Below are 25,758 nucleotides of genomic sequence, written 5' to 3' on the forward strand. Positions count from 1 at the left end.
AAGAGAGACCTAAAAGCTTTTTTTTTTTTAATTAAGATTAAAAGATCTTTAAAAAAGCCCCTAACCTCCTAATGTCAGAAATAGCCCTGGAAATTGAAATGGACACATCTGAACGTAAGACATATTGCCAAATACGCATACTTGTAAAGAATCAAGGGACAAAAAGACATAAAACGAACAATCCATCATCAGCTATAAACTACATACCTGTTTAAGTCTGGCAAGTTCTTTCAAAGCTCGTCCCCACTGCTGCTTGTAATGCAGTTTAGACTTAGTTGCAGATTCCAACTTCCTTTCAAGTTCAACCTAACAGTGATTAAAATCGTATCAAGTGAAACACTATACCACTGTGTACAATCACTGAAAGATAATATATACAAAGAGTCTGGCTTAAGAAAAGAGTTTATATAGTGTAACATACGACATCATCTAAAACTGTTATATAATTTACTATAAATATTATGGCACATGAACATTTTCTTGTTTAAAATATAGTCGTATTTTTACTGCCTAACAGCCTATGCTAAAAGGAACTGAATTAGTCTTAACCTCCAGACAGTTACTATAAATGTATTAAAACGTGTAGAGAGTGCAAAACACATTAATTTTTTACAAAAAGCAGTTCTTACTGTTAGCATTCCAATTCAGCAGGCACTCTAAATCTGAGAAACCAAGTTATTCCTTTTGGAGGCCTATCGACATGGAACTTGGTCTTACAACAAAAAGAGCTAGTAGAGATACTTTCATATTTTGGCAAAAATCATAAAATGCTGAAAACAGTGAAACGTTTTATCAGAAAGCAGTTTACTAAGAAAGAGTACAAAGTGAAAAATATTTTAAGAATGTTAAAATAAACCTGAGAGTAGGAAAAATAATGCTCCTAATAACATTCATCTAACTCTTATTTTCTATTTTTCCTCAAATATATAAAGAAAAACATGAAAGTGATTCCATAAAAAAATGGTTATTTATACTTGCAGCAGGCAATCTGTTGTGCATGAACTGAAGCCAACTTGGCTATGTTCTGGAATGTACTCTCTCAGTGTTTCAAACCAAGTACCAAACAAATTCATGAAGCCAACAGACAGTTTTACTATTTAAGTGATAATGTAATAATATGCCTGAATTACAGTAAAATACTGTGACTCTAAACAGGTCTAAGTTTTTTTTATATCAAGTCCAGTTTTTCCCATATACACAACTCCTCGTGTTTTGCAGGAAAACAAAACCAAAGGCACTCTCCCAAAATTCAAACGCCAGAAAACTTTCATCTTATTTTCATGTAAGGAAAAGCTGACTGCCAAATTCCCTTCACAAAAGACCAGAACATTCTCTGCAGTAATATATGACTTCATGGAGTCAAGTTCTTTTCTGCTTTACAAATCCCTGGTGCTTGGATTTAAAGGTGTTGACATTTCACAACGAGACTTACACGCCTTAAGCTGAATAACTGTGAGATTATCAAAGATGAACTCTTCTGCTTATGCCCCCCAAATTTATCCATATTACTTAACAATAGGGCATCAGTCAGAGGAATAGCAAAAATCTTTTTATAGCTCTGAGATAAAAGGGTGCTACTTAATTATAAAAGCGATCATGTCCATGGGTCTTGGAGAAGGTGTAGTAGTCTGGATGGGCCCAAGGGATGAGGGTTAGGACAGAGATGAAACCAGAGGGATCACATCTACCCAGGGGACTGACTCCACAGAAAAAGTGGGATAAGGTTTTATCAGTTTTGCCATGATTATCAAAATAATTCCCATTTGCATAGTTATTCACACTTAAATAAACTGTAGTTAGAAAATTTCAGATACAAACCTCACTTTTCTAATTCATTCCTTTGGCCCAATCGATGATTCCTACCTTTATTTTTTTAAGAATATAGGTGCCTCTGTGATTCTAAAGAAACACATGGACCCAATTCCCAGAAACATGCACATGACTGAAGATTTGATATAATTCCAGGGCATTCACAGACCTCGCGTTAAGACATCTCACTGTGAGCAGATCTGAGGCTTGAGCTAGCCTGTAGTACCCTTAGATCATGAGCCCAGTTACAGACTTCTGGTGTGAAAACTCACATCAGGACCTAGAGTCAGTTGAGAGATCCGTGCTCACTGCTGCTCCCATCTCCCTATTTCTATGCCCACAGCTGTCATTCGCTACGAGACGGAGGGCACTGGCTTTGTCTCTGATGCCCTACTCCCTAGTTTGAGTCTGTCACAGGCAACTATATTGATTTCTCCCTGGAAAAACTTGGTGGTTTTCTTCTTTTCCTTTCCTACTGCCATTTCCTTAGCCCAAGTTCTTTTCCTCTTCTCTGGTCTCTTCAGCCTCAAATTTTTTCTATCTACACATCCCACTTTCCTCTCTGCTAAAAAAAAATCTACCATCGCTGCTACTTACCTGCAGTCTTGAGCCTATACTCCTCTGTCTAGGTTTCACGGTGTTCCAAAATCTCACTTCTGTCCTACTTGCGGAACCTATTTCCTGCGTTTTCCTCAACAGAAGACCCTCTCCTCCAGCCCCCAGGTCCGTGTCCTGTACACCAGCCCCCCTGGCCCATTAACTTCCTGAGCCAGTTACTTCTTTTTCTACTCTAACTTAAAACTTGAAGCTTCAGGCTCAGCTACCCTTCCATGAAGCGGTCTTAAATTTTCTAGATTGCAAAGAGTTTCTATCACATTCCTTGGTATTTGATTCACACACAATCACTTAAGGCTGAGTCATCTCCCTAATTTCATTACAAACTCTTTAAAAGTGAGGTCCCAAAGGATAATGTGCTTTTTCTCTTCTCTTTTTCCTCTCATCTTTCCCTTTGCCTTAAGACAGGGGTGGATGAGCAGTAGCTACCAAATGATCTTAAGTACGAAAATTTCAGCGTTTATCTTCATCTTCAGTCTGTCCTACTAAATTATTTTCCATATGTCATTTATTTAAAAACCTAATTATTTTTAAGCCATCTAAGAGACTCGTACCGAAAAGCAAATCATAAACTATTACTGACTTCTTACATAACAAAAGGAATCAGGAATTATATTTGGTAAAACTGTGTCTTATCTATACACCATTTCGTGAAAATGGAAATACTTCTTTTACACTGAAGAGAATGGGTCATCAGAAAGGAAAAGCCCTCAGGCAGACATAACGAGAAGATTAAATATGGAATCAGCTACTTTCGCACTTATGTCTTCCTTTCTGGGCTTCTAGGTCTTTGTTATTATGTAGAAATAAGAAATAAGATTCTGCCCTCTTCTGGCTCCAAAAAAAACTTACCAAGAATTTTCTGTCCGAGCACAGAGGGCTTGTTTTATTGAACACTCACACATGCTGGATGCATTCTTTAGGGCTGCTGCAGGGGCAACTGACCTAGTCATTTTTCCCTCTTGCGCTTAACTTCATGGCCCTGTTTTCACTTGCAATATGTTGAGTGATTTTCATCCTGTTGCTAGAAGTATAGCTGGAAAAAGGGATTCTGAAAATCACTTAAAATGTATGTCTAAGCTGGCAAGTGTCAAGTTTATATTCAGAAAAGATAGTGCTTCTGTTCTGATTTTGAGATCGGTAGTCTCCGAAGGTAAAATGGTAATACGAAAATCCTGAGACCTGCGCAGCAGGACCTGAGAGATGGGCTGAGGCTCTGTGTCCATCCTCTTCTGTTTCCTGTCCTTGGAAGCCTTGTAGCTGTCAACACGGGAATAGCGGAACACCTGTTTTTATCCAAAGAGGGGCTGAGCATGTCCAGCTGAATTCAAGTTCACTGGTAGACAAATGAACAGCCCACCAAATGAAATGGAAAAATGCAAAGACTGCCCCGATATGCAAGCAGCAGCATCAACCACGCTGGGCAGTCAAGCCCACGTTGGGGAAGAAAAGGAACCAAAGACAGCACGGCCATGGACAGGCCACAGAAACGAACTGGTTAATTAATATCTGCTTCAACTAAAAAAAAAAATTTTTTTTAACCACAGTCTAATTCTTGTCTCCCAGCTTTTCTATGTACTCACCCTTTCTGCCTCTTAAATAGTGTCTCTACTTCCCAAGAAAAACTCTTTCATGGTCCACTCATCCCCTCCTCTCTTAAAGCTGAATTTCTTCTTGTTTTCACAAGAAAATATCTGTACATTTTTCTACCAGTATGTAAGATTTTTTTCAACAGTGTGAAGCCCTGGGGTTATATTTTGTTTCAGTTTTTTCCAGTGCCAAACTTTTCAATAAGCCCCTGCAATTTGGCTTTTTCAAAGTTAGTGAACCTGCCAAACCCATGGCCCTTCATCCACCATTCTTGACCTGCCCTTTGTGAGACATGACCTCTACTACTTATTCTCAAAAATCCTCCTCTTCTGGGTACTAGACTGTTTTTATTACTCCTCTGAATCTCTTTAGCCTCCTTCTCTCATCCCTGAGGCTGTGCCTCCCCCGAAGTGGTCGAGGGTCCTTCCTTGGCGCACCTCAAGCCATTGCATCTGCATCTAAGGCTGACTCCCTTTTCTCTCTTCCTACCATACTTCCCATTTTTAACCACTCAGTCAGCTGCTCCACTTCCACTGTTCGGCTAGCATCTCAAGTGTAATACGTCTAGAACCAGAATTCTCTACAACTTCCACCTCCTCAGAAAGTTCTTCCTGGAAGTTCTTCACTTCCATTAACTTGACAGCAGTCTCTGACTTTTCTTACCAGATGAAATACAAGTTCTTTAACTTACCATCTAAGGTCTTCCCCCTTATAGGACCAAAAATTGCATCCCCAGCATTCTCTCGGCAGTCCAATTTTTATTTTGAAACTAGGACAATAATGATTAGGTTCTAGTCAAGTTATTACCGAAATATGTAATAGACTTCCTAACCTTCCTACTTTGCCTGAATACCTCTTTCTGGAATATCCTCCCCTACACATTTACCCATTAAGAGGTCATGTGTCCTTTAGGTTCCATATCCAGTCTCATCACGATTTCACTAGAAGGAGCTTTGTCTCCCCTTTACATTCATGGCTCTTAGTAACACAAAGTTAGCTAGATGGTACCAGCCATCATCTTCCTTTCACTTTATCTAGGTAAGTTCCCTGCCTCTCTGCATGACTTGTCATTTAGTTGACTCTATCCTGAACGTTTTATAATCATTCGGAATAGCATTTAGCACAGTGTCAGAGAACATACATCTTTGCTGGATAATGAAAGATCAGTTCTGTCCATCAGCATCCTGCCTGGAAACCAGACATCACTCTAGGTCTTCAAAAGAGATTAACTTAATGCAGGCAACGGAAAAGCAGAAATGCTGGAGGGGATCGGGTGAGGGGTCCCCCGGGGTGAGCAGGATCAGCCAGTCTCTACCTCTCCGGGGTAGGAGGGGCTCCAGGAGGAAGTAGCGGGAGGAGCAGTTCTTACATCCCCAGAACCCAGAGCCAGGGGTTGTCCAGTGAGCTAGAGCCCCAGTGGGGATGGCCCAAGGCAAGCTGAAAGAAGGGCTGTCTGGTAGGACAGGGGACCATAAAGTACACCTACTACCCGAGGAAGTAAGAGAAGCACAGCGACAAAGACAGAGAAGGAAGAACTACCCTGGCGTCTTCCCAACTTCCGTCCGCCAATCTTCTGAGGGTGCCCCCTAGTGGCCTTTAACTTCCACAGATTATTTTCTTATTTATAACCTGTGTCATTTTCCTATGTAGTAGGAACCAGAACATACTTCCTGTTGGTGTGAATCCCCAGATAAATAGAGGGAGGACCTGGCTTCCAAGGACAGGAAACAGAAGAGGATGGACATCCCCCCTTCCAGGCTAAGAGGAGAGTGCAGGCTTGTAATGAATGCTCCTGTCCGGGATGCTGAATCTGATAAGGATAGTAATACACAGCATTCCCGACGGCAAGGCTGGCACCAGAAGTGGGGGTTACAGAAATCCAAGGACACGACCATGACAGCACCAACAGCAGCAAGAGAAGATGGTTTGGGGACAGGCCATGCTGTGCTGCCCCTGGTTCTTGCTCCTACTTTGAAACTTGTTCTGTAGCCTTCCTGAAAGTTTTGGGGATTCCTTTATTCCTACAGTTAGTTACTGATGTGGTTTGCAACCAACGACTCTGATCAGAGAAAATGGATAAAAGCCAAGAAATTCAAGTACTGACGAGGTCATGTGTCTAGAATTCTGTCCTTAGCTGACATCAGAACACTACAGTGAAATGTTATTGCATTTTATATTCACGTAATACTTACTGACTTTATAAATTATTAGAATTAGTTAAATTGCCATAATCTGACATGGGTACCTTTTCTAAGGTGAGGAGATTTATTTCAGACTGTAGACGGATTTCTGGTTTGTTGCTTTGCTGATCCTTGAACTGAACAAACTCCTTTTCCAAAATCTTATACTTATTTTCAGCATCAGTAAGCTGTATTTAAAAAAGAAAAAAAACACCGGTATGCTAAGTTCAATACTATAGAATTTGATTCAACAGTGTCATATTTTCCTTATGCTAAAACATGTTTATAGTAGAAAATTTAGAAAATCCCCAAGGTATAATGAGGAAAATTAACAACATACAAAAACTTTTTAAGAGTATGAAATCTGTTATAAAACCAGTATCACCAGAACCTTTGTGGTAAATTTTAGATGGCAAATGAAATTCACCTTATAAAAATACAGATACTACGTACTTAGGATGTCACATGTAAGAAAATATTGTGCATTATAGATATACCAGCTAATTACGGAGAAAACAAAAACTTTTAGTGCTGTATTTCCTTTTCTTATTATTTGAAGCTGTAAGAACTCCATAATTCAAATAATATTACAAGTTAAAGTCATTTCAAGATGATTTGGCCCAATCCCTTCATTTCTGTGGCTGAGAAATTTAAAGGTTGCAGAAGCTCAATAATGGGGGCAGTGCCTAAGAGCCAGGATGTAGCAGAGACATAAGTAGCATCCAGATCTCTTCATCCCCCAGGATAATGCTCTGATGAGAGCAGGCAAATACTTCGTTAAATTAAAAAAAGAGAGAGACCGCCTTGACTCAAGTCTATATATAACTCCCCTTCTAACAGTTTCAGAACTACCAAACCCCCCAACCCAAAAAACAGGATATAAAAATTTTTTATTTGATCTGGGATTTTTTTTTTAATCAACAAGCACTGTTAAAAATGCCTTCCAAAAACATGTAACACTATAACTACCAATCATAGATAAACCCATTTATCTTGTAAGACATAAGACTTAACTGAATTTGAAATACTGAGAAAATCTGTGACAGAAATGGAACTTAAATTATCAATAATAAATTCTTATTTCATGCCAGTAAATACAAATAATTCCAATTAGGATTTATCTAGCATCTTAAGGTAATGAGGTATTCCATTACCTGAAAATTCTTCATATGACTGAAGTTTATCTCTCTGAATATCTGAACTTTTATTTTTAAATTTGAATTAAAACCTTTCTAAAGCATCTCTGTCACATTTATTTCTGTTTTAAACAAAAGCTACCAGACTTCGTATTTGTTATTTTTTCCACCATTCAGAGACATCATCATAATTACTGTGGCCCCAATCAGGTTGTACAGAAGTAAGCTATGAGGCGTAAGGGGCTCTTTTTCTTTGGCTAAGTGGTCCATAAACAACATGGATTGAGTGTGTGACCCGCTTTTATATACCGGAACACAGATACTTGATCACAGGGTGTCTTTTTGTCCTTTCTACCTGTCTAGTTAGAACTGTGTGCTGAGTATATGGAACCTAGTTCTGACTCAGGGCCTAGAATGTTTTCTTTTATATAAGCTGTGAAATGTTCCCAGTGAAGGGCTGAGCAATTTCAGCTCCCAGACACGTGGGCTGCCCCACAGCTCCCTCCCCACTCCCCTGCCAGGTTTCCCCCAGGTCTCAGACTATGTTCTAGAGGAGTGCCTGGGCTTAATTTCTCCAAAATACCAGTTTGTGCCACAAAGGTGCTTCCCACAAAGATGCAAGCTAATTACATCAGTCTGGGACAAGGTAGAAATGGGTTTTTCAAAAAGATCCCCTGGTGAATCTAATGCATGTTAGAAGCCTCTATTCTAGAAGGCTCGATCTCCCTAAGAAGTGGAAGAAGGGAAGCACTACCGGTGAAGCCCATCCCGACTGCCCACTTTTACCACTCGATCTTTCATCTTTTACATGAGACTTCTATATAACAGTCCATGAACAAAGTATTGGCCACAACGAAATTTGTCAGAAAAAAAATTTGTGGAGTCAAATTTAGTTCTTTGTCATGTGAATAATGATAAGGGAAGGAACATTATCCCAACGTCGTCTTTAGCTTTGACTTAGGAAAACAAGACTTAAAGTCAATCTGAATCTCGGTGCAATCAATATGATCAATAGTTTGATTTACTGTGTAGTTTTCTCACTTTTCAGTGAATACAGAGAAGCTCGAGCTCCCACCTGCTGCTGCAGTCGGAGTTTGTCCTCATCCAGCTGTCTCATCTTCAACCTTTCTAGTTCCACCTGATGAACACAATCCTCTTTGGCCCTCCGGATAGAGTCCTGAAGTTCTTGCAGGTTCCGTTCACGTTCTAATTTCAGTTCCTTTCTCTCTCTTTGAACCTGACAACAGGTGCGTCTGTAAGAGGTGGGCTTGCTCTTGGCTATGTGACACTGTTCAGTAGTCTATTATCCTTATATACAGTCAATGTTTGGAATATTTACAAATTTATCTCCATATCCTTTTCCGTTATTAGAGTTAATGTTTAAACATACTGAAATTCTACATTTTAATCCATCATCACTTAATTCTAATATAAAAAGTATATCCAAAACTCCATATATGACACACATAAATTCAATTGAAAAGGCCCTAATAACTTAAAATTCCTATCTGAATAAAACCCATTGTATTATCTAAGCAAATATGCCCAAGTTTCTTTTCTTCTTTAGACATTTCTTATATTTTGAGGGTGCCTGGGTGGCTCAGTCGGTTAAGCGTCTGATACCATCTAAGATTCTTTCTTCCTCTTCCTCTACCCCTCCCCCTGCTCATGCACACTCTCTTTCTCAAATAGATAAATCTTAAAAAAAAAAAAAAAAAAAATGGGGGCGCCTGGGTGGCTCAGTTGGTTAAGCAGCCAACTCTTGATCTCAACTCCGGTCTTGATTTCAGGGTGGAGCCTACTAAAACATGGAGCCTACTAAAAATAAACCACAAAATTTCTTACATTCTGCCTAGTATCACAGAAGGTGACTGAGCCTTTATATCAGATGTTTGACCTTAAATATATTTGTTTCCAAATCAACTTAGAAATTCCAGAAAATGTGAGGACAAAGTTAAGAGAGAGATGCTGAGAAAAATTCTGAGAAACACGTGTGGTTAGGGAAGGGGCATATAAATTTAACATGGGGTAAATTCTAAGTATTTTGAAGTGACTTTTGTAGTAATTTAAATAAGTATTTAGGGTAAAATTTAGTACGACCTAACAAAATTGCTAACTAGGCGTAGCACTAACAGAAGTTTTCATCCATCCTTCAGATTTAACCTTTAATGGGCAACAAGGGTGTTCCTTTCTTACCGAGAGCAAGGTCAGAAGGCTAGGCCACTAAGCCTGTGCTGCATTTTCTCTCTTCTCTACGTAGTACCACTCTCCCTTCCTTCCCCATAATGGGAAACTTAACCAGAAGTCTCTACAACTGCAGACATCAGCCAAAGCTGGCTAACAATTAACATTTCTAGTAAAATATTTGGCTATCTATTCCTCACGTTCTGACCTATTATTGAACAGCAGTTTTCTCCATCATGCCTACAAGACAGCTTCCATGAAATGGAGTTTATATGAGCATAAAGGAAAAATAATAGTATGGACCTAGAACACAGATTCTGGGAAATGAAGACGTACGATAGAGGAATACAGTTACCTCTGACTCTGCAAGGACAAGCTGCTGCTCTCGCTTCTCTAGGTCAATTAGGGTTTTTTGAAGTTTTCCTTCTAGAACAGTATATTCAGCCACCTAAAGTACGATAAAAGAAAAATTACCTTTTCCCCAAATTCAAAACATGAACAAATTCAACGATGCATACATTTTAACTTACTGAAACACAAGACGTGGGAATAGGAAAATCATGAATTACATCCACCAATTCAAAGCAGAAATTCTTTCCAGTACCCTAAGGAAGGAAGCCCATCTCGCTTCTGCTTGGCTCTCTCTAGTGACATTCAGTTTCCCGAGGAAGCTCTTTCTCCCACTGGACAATCAGACTGCTAGTAAAATCCTATGTTCAGGCAACATCTAGCTCCTTAAAATCTGCCTTGGTCAACACTCCGGTATTTCTCTGATGCCCCCCTTCATCGCTTACGCTCCTTCCCTAGAACGAATTCTGTTGCTAGATCAGCTAGTCAGTTTCAAGTCTGTCCTCCTCCTGGTTCAGATCTCATCCTTTCCTGCAGTTCCATGATCGCTTCTGAAGCCACACTCCCTGCTTGGGCCCCAAGCCTAGTACCCCGGTTGCCATGGGCTTGCAGTCCTGCTCTGCTCTTTGACCCTATGAGTCCCATTCAGAATAAGAGGTCTGCTAGCTCAGCCTACACAGCATGTAGGAATCTGACAGTTTGCTATCTTTCATTTGTAACTGATCATTTTTACTAGGACTTTCTGAACCAGTTTTTCTATCCTCACCAACTAGTCTCCAGATCCCAGGCGACATCTTAATCTTCTTTTTCCCGTAGTCAATAGGACCTTGGTTTGATCCTCCTGAACCTTACCTGTACCCCTTAGACAGAAGAAAAAAAAAATATCTTCACATATTTGAATCTGGTGATAGCCATCATATATCCTCTTAGTCTTTTTTCTTCTCCAAGATAAACACAAGTTTTAGCTATTATTCACATATTTTGATTTTCACATCATCTAATATCTTAGATTTAATCTAGAGATTAGATTCTAGACTAAGTCTTTTAAAAAATGTGGTAGCCCGATGTGATCTCATTACTTCCGAAGCCAAAGAATGTCCCCTGCCTGAGACAAGAACAGCAAGTCCATTAACTTCATCTAAAATCGCATGTGCTATTTCAGGATCCTGATCACGCCATCTGTTGTGTCAAAGAAATTCCCCCAAGACTTTTGTTTTTAAACCTGGGATAACTATACCCACATAACTATTGTCCAAAAGACTGTTGTGACTACGGAATTTGACATTTGTCCTTGTTAAACTTTATTTCAGTGATTTAGGCCCGACATACCAACCAATCATGATCACTTACGTAAGAATTCTGTTAACTCTACCACCTACTTTTGGTTTACCTAAAAAACAAAACAAAAAACAACTAAGTGTGCCCTACACCTCCTTATAAAGTCTTACAGGGATAGGGAAACAGGATGGTGAGTCAGAATTCCAATGTTCTGCCTCTGGCAAGGCAAATGTGTGCGTTCCCAGAGCCCTGTCTCAGGAGGTCTCCTTTCCTGCTACATGACCTCCGCAGATGACCCAAACCACCTACCATCACGTATACGGAGCACTCCCAAATCCAGCCTGCCAAGTCAAAACCCCCTCCAGAGGTTAGGACCTCTAAGCCCAAGGATCTGCTGCATATGCCAATACTCCCTAGGTATCTCAAACTCAAAAATGTATAAAAACGGGAAATCATCATCATTTAAATAACAAATATCTATTGAAAACCTAGCAGGTGTGGGTAAAAGAAAGTCCTGTGATACCTATATTCTGAGGGAGGACCAACTATGAACAAGGAAGTGGATATTTAATGTAATCCTAAGTAAATGCCAGGATGAAAATAAGCAGAATGAGTGTCTAGCTAGTGGCGGGGAGCAAAGGAAGAAGGCGTATTTTGGACATAATGATCAGAGAAGGCCTCACTCGGATTATCCTGAACAAAGACCAGAAAGTACTTCTAACAAAAGGACATTCCATAGATCCTGAGGTGGGGGACGTGTGGCTTAGCACATCTGATGAACTGCAAGGAGGCCAGGTTGGTAAGAACAGACTGTAGCAGGAGGCTTGACAGAAGTGAGGTCACAGAGGAAGCTAGGAGACAGGTCACCTAAGGCCTTGTGGGACCTGATACAAAATGTGAGTTTTATTCTACGTGCCATGAAGAGCATGACAGGTTTTAGCAGAGGCGTGCACTGTCTGACTTTTGGTTTAAAAGCCTCCCTCTTGGATGATATGGATATAACCAGCTACCGGGGTCAGGAAAGAGGAAGGGATGCTGAGTTAAGTAGTAACTAGGAGAGAAGTCACCTAGGCGAGACATAAAGTTGTGAAGGAGGTGGCTCAAAGTGGTTCGTTTCCAGGATACATATGCAGTGTGGAGCCACGAGGATTTGCTAATAAACTAGATGTGGAATCAGAATCAGAGTCAAGAGATAACTTGCCTTGTAACCTGAGAAACTGAGTAAAAGGCATCGCCATTTATTAAGATGGGGAATCAACACGAACAAATTTATACAGGAGGGAGATACAGAGCTTGTTCTTAGGTCACATTTGAGTTGCTTATGAGACAGTCAGTGGGCAATGTCAACAGCAAAGTGCAGAGTCCAGAGAAGAGGCAGGGGATGCAAGTGGATACATGTTATATATAATACACATATATTATGTATAATATGCATACTTGTATAGGACAATAAGAAAGTGGAGGACAACACCAGAAGAAATGTAAAAACAGAAAAGAGATTCAAGGACTGGGCCTTGGGGCAAGCCAATAAACCCAGCAGAGGCTGAGGGGAAAAAAATGATCCAGCACGAAAACTGGGAAGGGGAGACCAGTGAATTCAGTAGAACAGTAGGAAGGTTATAGGAGGAGAGGTCAAGCAAAGGAAGTGTTTTAGAAAGGGAAAGATCAAATTGGGTAAGGATGAGGGAGGCTTGGTTGAGAACTGTTCTGGAGAGGGAATGAACTGCTTAGGGAAAGGAGGAGGAGCATTGGGTAGCAATGAGTATCCCTTAAGGCTTCAGATCTTAAACCTCCTTCACTCCCTTTAACTCCCGTTCCCCTTTTCTCTACCACCTTATCACTGCTCTGACTTTTGAGCCTTCATCTTCTTTTACATATATTATTGCCTCCCTGGTCTTCCTGACTTTAGCTTCACCCTCTTCCATTCTGTCCATTATACTTCCACCAGAATGACTGTTTGAAAACAAAAATCTCATTTCCTTGTTCTCTTACATAAAAGTCTTCATTAAAAAAATGTTTCTCAAATTTCTACCTTTCCCAAGCTGGGTTATCAGCTGAACCACAGAACATAAAAAAATAATTCAAGTAATTTTTTTCTCTGTCTTCTCTACTAATGTAGAAGCATAGGATCAAGTTAATCCATTAGCGATAGTAGATGCTGGCAAGCATTAGGGCTTAATTCTCTCAAGAAACCCTGGCTGAGAAAGTCTGCAGGATCAAGTCTAACCCCCTCAAAATGGAACAGAAGAGCATTTACATCCCATAAACCTCTCTATGCCTTATTTCTTGAGGCATACCCTCTCCTCCCTTCTTCCCACATCAACCTACATACAATTTTCTTAATGCCAAGCCTATTTCAAACTTCTTTGGAATGTCCCTTGAGTCCACCTGGTAGTATCTACTAATCTTTACCAAAGTAAAAGCATAATCTTATCCATGAAACATTTCCTCATACTATTCCCTTATGTAGAACTGAGTTCTTCCTTCTTTGTGGGTACATGATAGCGATCTTTAGCTATCTGACGGGAAGTCATGTAGAAGACAGAATAAACATGATCTCAGCTATGAAGAAGGTAGAACAGGACCAGAGTATCCTACTCATAAATTACTTTAAGACACATTCATTAGTTAACAATCACTGGGTTTAGCATATCCGTCTGTACAACCAGGTTATTAGCAATACACTGGTTTCTGGAAATAAAGGTTTAGTATATTTCACTTCACCCCAAAGGCCCCACGTGGGTGGTAGATCATTATATTATCTGTTTCAAGGTTAACTAAGGCTTCATTTATTTGGAGGAAAAGTTTATGTATAACTCCAGAGAATAAATTATTTTTTCAAACAGAGAAATTTCCACAAAAACAATCTCCTTTTCAGGTAACAAAATAATGCCTCCAAATGGTCCCAAAAGATGACCAAAAAACATTAATTGATTAATAAACCCAGTCACCCATAAGGATATGTATCATTAGGTGCCTATCATAAGCTTAAAATAGTAATTTATTATTATGAAATACTAGTATCTTTGAGGTCTGATTATATATAGTTTTATTTTACTACATACACTCCTTCACCACTACATCCTGAATTGGTGGGCTATTAGCTAGTTAGCATCTTTTTGGTAAGGCAAGATAGAAGTTCCTCATAATAAACAGATGAGTTCCATTTTACTATTAATTAATTATTTTGTGCCGAATAGCAGAAATAAAATGAAATTTAAATGACTGCATAATGTTCCATCAGTATTACCCAGACTCCTTCAGGTAAACTGTCTAACTATTGAAGAAGTTACATATTGTTTTGAAGAAAACAGGTAAATAAAGTGAAAATAAATGAACAGAAAAGGCTCATACATTTTAGACCTAAAAATAGTATGGTGAGATTCTCAGAGAATTTAGCTTGAAAAGGTCTCATCCTATTGAAGAAAAAATTGCTTTTTTCTCCCCACGGACTCAATTTTACAGTAACTTACCAAGTTTTAGAAAAACAGATCTCATCCTAGTTGACCATACTCTTACAAGACAGAGCACATGTTACACTGGATGAGTTGTAACTCCCAAATGTATTTAGATTGAAATAAAATGGCAACATCCAATCTACTTTTTGACATGACTAATTCAAATAAATACCTGAGCCACTTACTAGACAGATATCATATTCCATTTTCTGAGCAGAGTTCTTATTAACTAATCAGGAGCTTGTCGATTCAAGCTGAAATGGTAGGAGAAACTGTATATACTGGAAGCCAATTGAAAAGATAACAGCAAAATGACAACCAACCAGAAATCACTTTGACTTTTTTTTTCCAACTCATTACACAAAAACTGTTTTTTTTCTCTCTCTCTCTCTCTTTTTTTTTTTTGGCAACAGAAAGTTCAATTAGGGCACAAGGTGGATTTGTCAAAATTATTAACTAAAAAATGTTTCAAGATTTGACTTTTGCAAACCTCAACCCTGAAAAACTCTTCAACAGCACTTTAAAAAATGGTTCAACAATAAACTCGTCTTGCCTTAAAAGGTAAATGAAAAATTAAAAAACTTTCAATATTTGTTGGCTCAGATTCAATTCATAAAGGATACTGGAGAACTATAAATGCTACTTAATATAAAAGTCACACTTAGTACAACTACTATAAAGTTTAAGTATGTGTGAGGGCCTCTAAATTTTTAAATTTCAGTTATTTGAGTATTTAAGAACAGATGCTTTAGAGTGGTCCTGTTATCTTTATCTTTTAATTCACCGGTTTTTCAAATTTTTAATGGTTGAGAATTGAGGGAGATAAAGTTGAAACAGTTAACTTTAAAGTCAAAGGCTTGGGGGCCTTCTGTTCGGTCTACCCATAGAAGACTAACTGCCTCCCCCCCCCCCCAAAAACACAAATGGAACAACCACACGAAACAAGTGCTTTCACACACTGGAGAATGGGCAGCCCAGGACCATCATCCCTGACAGAGCAAAAACAAATGAGGCCCTACCAGGAACTCTCGTGGACTTCCTGGAGGCACTTTCCAGACTCTAGCTCAGAGAAGGGGGGACCCAGCAGACCCTCGCCATCTGGCCGAGTTGAGGCAACAGACAGACCAAAGAGGATGAGGCAAGTCAAGCTGGTGAGGAGAGGAGGGAGACGTGGAGAGAGTGAGCACCTGAGACCTGCAGAGTAGTCTGCTCCAATCTGAGGTGAAACCCCAAAGGCTGGGGACTTTACCACTGGAAAGCTCTAAGATGAAGCATTCCCAGAGCTCATACAGGTCTGAGAGGAGTGTGCATTCCTACCTGTCCGAGGGAAGAGACCCTGTGACACACCAGGCATCTACATACTGTTACGGAGCCCAAGGCTATGGGATGTTGTCAACTCATCCTAGCCAAACTTTAAAGGATCAAACTCATCCCAAGTAACCTCACATCATAATGAGATCCAGCAACTGACAATGTAAGCTTCACAATTTCTGGTATCTAACAAAAAATTACCCATCATGCTAAGAAGGAGAAAAATGTAACCTATAACCAGGTGAAAAAACAACAGAAAGAGACCTCAAAATGATACAGATGTTGGAACTAGTAGGTAACATATTATAAATATATTGCAGATACTGAAAAGGAAAACATGAACATGAGGAAAAGTGGAGTATGTTTAAAAAAAGGGAAAAGGCCCAGATGGACCTTTCAAAGATGAAAAGTGCAGTATATGAAATGAAAAATTATGTTCAAATGGATTCATGGCAAATTAGACCCTTCAGAAGACAAGACAGGTGAACCTGAAGTCACAGCAATAAAAAATACCCAAAACGAAACACTGAGAAGGAAAAAAAAAAAACTTAAAAAAATAATTCACTTCTTACTGGGACAATATCAAGCAGTCTAAGATACATGTACATTGCAATCCAAGCACAAGAGGAGAAAGAGACACAGGAAAAAATTTTAAGCAATAAAAACCCAAACTGTTTCAAACTTGATAAAACCCTATAATCAAGAAGCTCAAAGTCTCCAAGCAGGGTGAACACACGCACACAGACATACAAAGACACACAAGCACAAGGCCCATCAAAATCATAATGCTGAAAACTAGTGGTAAAGAAAAAAATCTTAAAAGCAGTTCAGAGAAAGAGACATTACAGATAGAGGGCCAAGGTAAAAGGGCCAGCAAATTTTCTATCAGAAACAACACAAATCGAAATGCAAATTAAACAACTTTCAAGACTGAAACAAAAAACTGTCAACCGAGAATTCTATACCCAGTGAAAATATATTTATTTCAAAATGAGGGAGAGATAAACACTTCTTCACATAAAAGCTGACAGCATTTATTGCCATCGGACCCATACTAAAAGAAATGTTATGTATTTGGGTAATAAAAAAGGACTACTGCCTCAGAGTTTTACTTCTTTAAAAACTAACTCTGTAAAGCAAAAATATATTTTAGGGTAATACATGTAAAAGCAAAATCTATGATGGTAACAACACAAAAGACATATGCTGGACACGTACTGCTGTAAACTTCTTACACTACAAATGAAGTGGTAGAATAGCACTTGGAAGCATATTGTGATAAATTAAAGCTACATATTTTAAACCTTAAAGCAACCATCAAAAAAAAAAAAAGGCAGTAAAACAGAGATACAGCTAATAAGGTAATAGTAAAAAAAAAAATGGGATCATAAAAAAAGTCAATAAATCCAAAAAATGGAAAAAGCAGCCGACAAAAAAAAAAAAGAAAAAACTAAGATGGAACAAATGGAAAACCGAGTAGATTTAAACCCAAATATATAAAACAAACAAAACAAAAAAAACAAAAAACAAGAACAAAAAAACCCCAACCATGTCAATAATTACCCATTAAATGTAAATGGTTGAAATCAGAGAAGAAAATAAAGTAACTTTCAAGAATATGCTAGTCCGCACCCTGCTCCTGGCTTGGTCGAGTGTAGCAAACCATCTTGCCATTGGTTGTCTCCTCCCATTTATAGATACATCATTAACCACTAAAATGAAAGTTAAATTTCAATATTTGAAACAAGTCTAATTTTCAGGGTTTTTGTTTTACTCAATAACTTGAATGTAAATAGGTAAGTATTGAACTTTTGCTTTCTGGAGTAAGATCAGATGGTCTCATTTTGTTTTTAAGGATGTCATTTATTCCAGAATTAAATTCTTAAAAAGAGCTTATAAGTTTTTGATGCTTTTTTATTAACTAACAAATTATAACATTTATATATACTTAGATGTCTTATTTTCTTTTTTCATACAGAAGTAGGCTTTTTTTCTAGAATATTCAGTTTTCGAAAGAATAATACTATTGCAGGGTTCAAAATCGAAAAAGCACCAAACACCTTAAGAGAAAGGCCTTCCTCCTACTCCTGACCCATTCATCCACTTTATCCAAGCCAATATACAACCACTATACTTTGATATTCCACAGATTTTCTTTAATGCAAGTACAAGATACTATCATTAATATTTTTCCTTTCCACCTTTGATTTCTATAGAAGTTATTACCTTTTTCTTTACAAGCGATTCTCTCTCTCGGTCTCTTTTCTTCCATTCCTCGGCAAGAGCCTGCATATGAGCCAATTCCTTCTGCTTTAGCTACAAGAGGAAGACAAAACAGTCACAGAAAACACATCAGTATTTCCAACACACCAATCAGTTGTTCGGTGGTAAAGAATTAATACTGTTCACCGATAGGTTTCTTTCAGGAATTCCCTTTTATTCCTAAACCAAACAAAGAGAAGGCCTGAGGCAAGGAACGCCCATATGAGAATAAAGCTAACGTAAGACCTGTTCTCTAACTCTCTCTTTTCCAGACAGATGATTTCAGGCTCCAGGAGGGTATGCTACATGAGGGCCTGAAATTAAAAGAAATGTTCAAGTTTTCAGTCTCTGACTTCTAACCTTCAAGTCCTAATTCTGCCCCAGAGTCATGGAGAAAGTTTAGGGGAATCCTTCTTGCATGGCTTCTGCCCAGCTGTCATTTAACGAGTATTTTTTTATTCTGTTTTTATATAAGAGTAAAGCATTCTTGATATTCAGAGGGACTGGGTAGGGTACCCATGGAAGAGAGAGAGAAAAGCCTTACAGAGAAGAAAGAAATGTAGTTAGTAGACAAAGTAACCTGATTTTCAAAAATGTCTTCTTGCATCTCTTTCCACATTTCTAGCTCCAGGGCTGCTTTGTATTCTAAGGTTTCTCGAGGCTCTGTCTGGACTTCTGAAGGACAAGGTGCTGGAGGAACGGAAGATGGCTTCTGTTGCACAGCAGATAAACCCTGAGACATGAATGAAAACGAATTGAAACCAGTACGCTCACACATGTAGCGCATGAGATCCACTGGGAAGAGTCAGATTTCACTCTCAGTGATACTGACCTGAGATGAATCAGAGACAAGAATCTCACGCATTTTTACTAGTCCATAATCTTCTAGAGTTACTGTATAAGAAAGATCCATTATCCTGTTGTTTGACCTGCAGGTGAAATCAGAAGTATCTTAAAATTCATGGAAACCCTTTTCTATTATTTTTCCTTTTATTTCCCCAAAGCTCTAGCAGTGACTAGGTCACATTTCTTGTACCTGACACTCTTGCTACTCCAACTGCAGTTAAATTCTATAGGCTTCAAGACCTTCCACATACAGGATCTTACTTGAGCATAAACATTCTAATTAGTCCATACCCACATTTACTAAAAAATGACCTCTAACACTGGTGGAGAAATGTAAAATCTTAATGCCCATAGGTAATTACTGCTGGACTTTCATTTCCTTCCTCTGTTTTATGTACGTGCAGAGGGACATGCACTCATGCATGTTAAGATCAAACCATTTTGTCCCTTTTTCTCCATTTCCATCTGGGGCATTTTTCTGATGTAGTCAGCTTTAACTCAGAACGTGTGTTTTAATGCCTATAAAATATCCTAATGAATTTATATAGTAAAATTAAGAAAAAAACAAATTTCCCTACTCTTGATTATATATAGATTATTCTGAATTCTTATTCCACTTTTTTCCTGGGCGAAGCACTTGTATATAAATCTTTTACGGGATGTGAGTGATGCTTCAGGATAATTCCTGAAAATTGGTTAATTATATATAATTTTTATTATAACGAGGATTTCTCTATCAGAGAACTACAAGGAGCATTTACTAAACTGTTAGAGGAAAATACAATCTTGGCTACAAGAAACGTAGCTTTGTCTAAATCAAATCTATTCCATAAATCCTTGGTCAAACACAACTTCGGTGAACGAAACCCACACAAGCAAACCCTTAATAATCAATTTTCACATTTTTCTTCTAATCTCACAGCTTTAGAAGACATGAATGAAGCAAAATGAAACACTATCTTACCTAAGTCTCCTAAAACTCTTCTGTCTACAGAGCAGGGCAATAAAAGTTAATATTCATAACCCACAGATTTAAAATAACTAGTAATGATCTGATTATTTTCATGATATTCTACTTATGTGACCACACAATGGTATTTTTTTTTTTTAAGATTTTACTTATTTGACAGAACAAGAGAGAAAGAGAGAGAGAGAGAGCACAAGCAGGGGGAAGGGCACAGGCAGAGGGAGAAGCAGGCTCCCCGCTGAGCAGGGAGCCCGATGCGGGGCACCATCCCAGGACCCCGAGGCCATGACCTGAGCCGAAGGCAGACGCTTAACTGACGGAGCCACCCAGGGGCCCCAAGAATGGTATTTTAAAAGAATTTTCAGCTCAGCAGAGTATCTGATACTGTAAAACACCTGTTTCCAGATCCTCCAAGTGAGTCAAAGTTTTACTCACCTCCTCACTGTCTGCAAGTGGTTAGAGGTGGGCAAGAGCAAGGGAAGGGATTTCAGTACTACTTTTAGATCTCAGCTTTTTACGAGCTGGATTTCTCTCTACATTTTAATCATGCTTCAAAAATCAAGGCATGTGATTTATAATGTTATAGTTTATTTAAACTTCTGTTGTTAAATTTAAAAAGATCACTCAAAAGAGGTCTTTTGTGTAAGACATATGAACTTCAGTTTTTCACTGTGGCATTGATAAATCCCAGGGCAGAAAAACAATACTCTTTTTAAAGTGCCAAACATTTGTAACATTCTCAGAAATCAGATTTGAAGCAAAAGTTAAAATATTTGTCAAGTAGAACAACAGTCATTCCCAATGCAAGACAATGTAACGATACCTTAGAAATTTGACCTTGACTTACTTAAAAAAAAAAAAAAAGCCAGAATTTACAATTGTCAGGCTTAAGAGGGGGAGGGAAATACTTAAGAGCCTAAGTGTTTACAGTATCATGGGGTACAGTGGTACCTGAAAGCTAAAGAAGGCTAAAGAGCAAGTGAGAATGTAGCCCCCATCGGTCAAAGAAGAAAGATGAGAACAAAGACGACAGGAGAGGATAAGGCTGTAAGCAGCTAATGAGAATAAAAAGCAAGTGAAGACCAGTTCTGGGCAATGCATTACCCCTGTGCTGTTATGAAAGACACACATTCACTGTAAGTTTGACGCCAACACTGTTCACCGTTGGAACCTAAAAAGCGAGTTTTTTCCGAAGACAAGACGTTAGAAAGCTGGATTCTGGCGATTCCCAGAAGTAAATCTTTACTCATTTTATCCTTGTGCCATAATTCAACCAGCAATGGAATCCTGAGGAAGAGAGAAACCAGTGTTCATATCTATCAGTTCTGAACTAAGTCACTAACATCTTTGAGGTCCCTAAATGTATTCAAAGATGATTTGTTACCTGGATCAGAAAGGCTCAATTCCACAGGTAACAAACAGAAAATACTATTACATTTTCTACACCTCCTTCTGTGCAATAAAGAAAACCCCTCAAATACTGTTCTTTTTTATTCTTTCTTCCTTCCCTTTAAATTAATATACAAATTTGAATTGTGATACCCTGAGAAAGTAAAAAGACATTTCAGATTTCAGTTTCCTTCACAAATCCAATTCAGACAGCTGGATTAACACCTCTATTTTATATAGATGACAAATCAGAAAAAGCAAGTAATACACTACAGTCAACTGGTGAATCAAGAATAAAAACTAAACAGCTTGCTCGTATTTACCTTCACATATTATGAAAAAACAAGACTACTTTTCAAAGTTTCTTCTTTACTCATAGATTGTACTAACACAGGTCTAACATCCAAAGCAAGACAAATAAGATACGAAAATCTACAAAGAGCCTCCATTACTATATAAAACTTGATAGCAGAAGGACAAACATCACAGACATTCTTACTGCATTTGTTTCTAGGTCTTCAAATGCACTGACTGCTATGAATCTACAACTCCAGGAATTCCCTTCGTTAACAAGATATAAATTTTCAAGAGTGACTTAATATCATACACACCGTACATGTATTACCTTAAGAAGGTATCCTGCAGCTGATGAGGCAGAGTTGCAAAATCAAATGCACAGTAAGACTGCGGAAGAAAAACTTCCATGTTTTTGCGAACTTCTACAGGAGGATTAGTCATAATAGGAGCCGCACTCCCAAAGAATGGATAGGAGTACCTAGAATTTAAGGAAAACAAAGTCCTATGATACAGCTGACAGATAAGACTTCTAGTCTGTGTTGTTTTTTTAAAAACATAATATGAATATAATGAACAAATACAATTTTTAAAATTGGTAAATGGTACAAATACCTGATGGCTTTAGTCCTAACACCAACTTTAAAACACTGCAAACACAGTCAGTGTTGATATAAAAATGATAGCAATTCTAGAGAAAATGCATGATGGGTTTAGCACTGGTTCCCAAAGCTGCTTTACAAGTGATCCTAGAATGACCTTCTGGGGAAGAATTCTGGTATTTTGAAGGCAATGACACCAAATAAGGAAGAGATCATCATTTTGATACGTTCTAAGTAAGAATAAGACTTAGGAATGACAATGAGGCCGCTAAACAAAGATCAAGCCGCCATTGGTTTAGGATTTCCTCGAGGGCACCAGTCCCATCTTTTGCATCCATGCCCTCCCAGCAACAAATAAGCAGTTTGGGGTACATAGTAAACTTTCAAGAAATACCTGCTGAGTTTAATTTCAAAACTTATTTTCTTTATTCAATAATGTCTTGATGTTAATGGGCTAAAAAAACTCCTAGTCAGCGCCAAAAGGGTGTACTCATGGTATTCTGTCTTTGAGAATCAAGGATGAAAGCAGATGAATCAATGAGTAACAGCGCTCTTCCTGTCATCACAGAAACCACACCGGATTCAATGGGAGGATGCCTGACTACTGCAGAACTTCACTTTGTATTTAAAGCCAAATATAAAGACAACGTAATGCTCACTTAAATTTCATTTTGTATCCTGTTATTCATTAGAAAAACTGGAGCTTAAAGCCTACTAGTGAAAGCTGCTTTTCCTACAACAAGAATCCTGTGCATTCACTCAATTCCTATATAATTACACATCCACTGAAATCAGGTCATCTCACAAATCCCATTATGCAGTTGCCAACTACAGTTTCATGACAGTTCACGGGAGCCTGACACCATAAAATTGATCAAACTCAAACAGTGTTTTTAAAAATGCCATAAAATGACTCCAAGACAGAAACAATGGCTCTTATCATCAAGTGAATTCTATGCAGAGTGTGTAAGTGAATCATAACTGTACCCTCGGTTTACAACACTCTCCCCCTTTTCTTTGCCAGCTGGACTTCTGGCCTCCCTCACATGTTGACTTCTTCCTCAATCTGTCTTCTTCACAAGGTTGAGCTCTTTGTTTACGTGGCCCATAAACCCCTAATACCAGGCACACTGCTGGATAATGTAGGCACTTCATGAGTCAACCAATGGCCCATAGGACAAGAATGAACCACAAAAACTATGAGGAATGCCTGCTAAGTGGGCTGGTACAAGGCTTCCCCCTCACAGCTTCTAATTTTAGATCATCCCAGTATTTCTACGCTCTGGCTAACAGCATCTCTAAGTACCCCAAGATCACATTCTCTACTAGCAGTGGTAAAGAGATCTCAGTTAAAAAACTTGAGGGAGAAAGACAAAAAGGTAAAGTAGAAAGTAAGTAATAATTCTATTTCTAAAAACCATTTTACAAGATGTTCTAGAAACTCTTTGAGAAAAGCTTTGTGAGAAAAAAGCCTTTTTTGGCCCTCAATTTTCAACTAACATTTTCATAATGATTCTCAGCCTCCAACAAGAGGTAAAAAGCAAAACTTAAGCTGTGACAGAAACACTCCTGTTCTGGGAATTCACAGACTCAGGCAGGGTTGGGTCCCTTTGATTCTGTCCATTATTCACATCAAAGCCCAGAGGATTTGGCAATAGCTTGATAAGAATCTAACTGAAAAATGAGATACAAGGAAGAGTTAATTTATGCATCTAAAGCAGGTATGCCTTAAATACCAGCAAGGAGCACCGTGCAGCGGCTGACGTTCCTGCCAATGGCAATCCCAAACGACAGAAAGGTTTTTGTATTTTAACCACATAAGGAGCAACAACTTTATTAGAAATGCTAATACTTGCTCCAAAGAAATTTATAAGAAAAAACTAAATACTCCAAACTAAAACACATTACTTTATTACATTTAATATACATTTCAGCCAAAAGTTGATGAAAATATATTACTGTTAAAAACAAGCTAGTGAGTAAAGCCATTTAACTGGCTGAAATATATATGTATTTCAATTTTTTATATGGAATAGGGTGAACACATTCCCCTTGCAGTTCATTAAGTATGGTTCTTATGGTCTCAGTTACCGAGGGTAACCCCCCCCATTGTAATGAAGTTTTAGAGAAAAGTCAGATACTACACCTCCCTTATTTTGACCTATGATACCTTTTCTAGAAACACCTTTTCAGTTCAAGAGTCACTGTTTTGTTTTGTTTTTTTTACAAAGGAGCATGAATAAATTGTCATCAATACCTACAGTTAGTATTAGCTCTCCTACCACCAATGCCGCCCTGGTTTAAATTCAAAGTCATTAGGATAGAGTCTGGCCCCCTTTTCCATTCAGGGGTTTAACAACTGTTTGAACCTCTTTGGTGATAGTTCTCCCTCTGCAATTTCCAAAGAGAGGAAAGGCATGTGCTCTTCAGAAAATAGTACTTGGAGACAAAATCGGACCACACCTTAATATACAGTTGATTGGAAAACCAACTTCCAAATCATGGATACTCCTTAAGTCTACTGAGAAGCAAAAATGGTGTGATGTGGCTGGTACAGCAATCTTCTGTCCGGAGGCAGCTTCTGAAGCGTGCAATGCGGGCACTGGCTGGACCACCGAGGCAGGTGCAGGAGAACTGACGGCTAGAATGAACATAAAAATTCCAAAGGAAAAATGCCACCTGGTAACAGTTTCTCTTAAGTTATTTACATCACTTACAGACATCTCATTTACATCAAGCATGGCACTTTCCTTAAAAAAAAAAAAAAAAAAAAAAAGATCTCTCATTTACCTTCAAGCAAGGAACAGTGAGTGATCACTTGCTTTCATAAACATATGAACTGAGCCATCAACCTCTTCAAGTGACTTACCCAAAATGATGTAGGCTTTCATTCCCACTTTAGAGCTGTGTGAAAAAGAGCTTACTCGGCACACAGACTGCAAAACATAACAGCATACACTAGTGTCGCTGTGATGTGTGCCATCAGCCTGGCCGGCACCGACTTCTTTCCAAGAGGCAGCTACACGGAACTGAGTATTTGAAGGGTTATACTTGAGACTTATGGCAGATAAGAATTACATCACTTTTTAAGAAGTAGTTTTGGCTATTTTAGGCACATATGACAAAGGCTAACAAAAAGAGCTCTCTAGGGGCGCCTGGGTGGCTCAGTCGTTAAGCGTCTGCCTTCGGCTCAGGTCATGATCCCAGGGTCCTGGGATTGAGCCCTGCATTGGGCTCCTGTCTCAGCGGGGAGCCTGCTTCTCCCTCTAACCCTCCCCCCGCTCATGTACTCTCTCTCTCTCTCATTCTCCCTCTCTCAAATAAATGTTTAAAAAAAAAAAAAAAGAGCTATCTAGTCCAATCCTATTACAGACCAGAGATGTTTAGCAAGCAGTCCAAGTCCTCCAGCTACTCAGTGACCGAGTGATCACTTGCACCTTAACTTCTGACTCCTAATCGACCACTACTCTAATTACTTACACTAGGAAA

General features: G+C 38.7%; 1 protein-coding gene across 3 annotated transcripts in view; it reads right to left on the minus strand.

Moving 5' to 3' along the window:
- CEP120 (centrosomal protein 120) overlaps nt 1–25,758 on the minus strand; it is a 64,136-nt gene that overhangs the window by 16,735 nt on the left and 21,643 nt on the right. For all 3 annotated transcript variants that reach the window (XM_035014000.1, XM_035014001.1, XM_035013999.1), the window contains 10 exons: nt 24,733–24,910; nt 21,999–22,148; nt 21,089–21,271; nt 19,004–19,100; nt 18,752–18,904; nt 18,136–18,225; nt 9,870–9,962; nt 8,406–8,567; nt 6,260–6,382; nt 208–306 (listed from right to left, as the gene is read on the minus strand). In XM_035014000.1, the coding sequence (XP_034869891.1) occupies nt 208–306; nt 6,260–6,382; nt 8,406–8,567; nt 9,870–9,962; nt 18,136–18,225; nt 18,752–18,904; nt 19,004–19,100; nt 21,089–21,271; nt 21,999–22,148; nt 24,733–24,910 (1,328 nt within the window). The remainder of the gene's footprint in view (nt 1–207; nt 307–6,259; nt 6,383–8,405; nt 8,568–9,869; nt 9,963–18,135; nt 18,226–18,751; nt 18,905–19,003; nt 19,101–21,088; nt 21,272–21,998; nt 22,149–24,732; nt 24,911–25,758) is intronic.

The sequence above is a fragment of the Mirounga leonina genome, unplaced genomic scaffold, assembly GCF_011800145.1.
Source record: "Mirounga leonina isolate KUSES-001 unplaced genomic scaffold, KU_Mleo_1.0 Mir_168, whole genome shotgun sequence".
Classification (NCBI taxonomy): Eukaryota; Metazoa; Chordata; class Mammalia; order Carnivora; family Phocidae; genus Mirounga; species Mirounga leonina.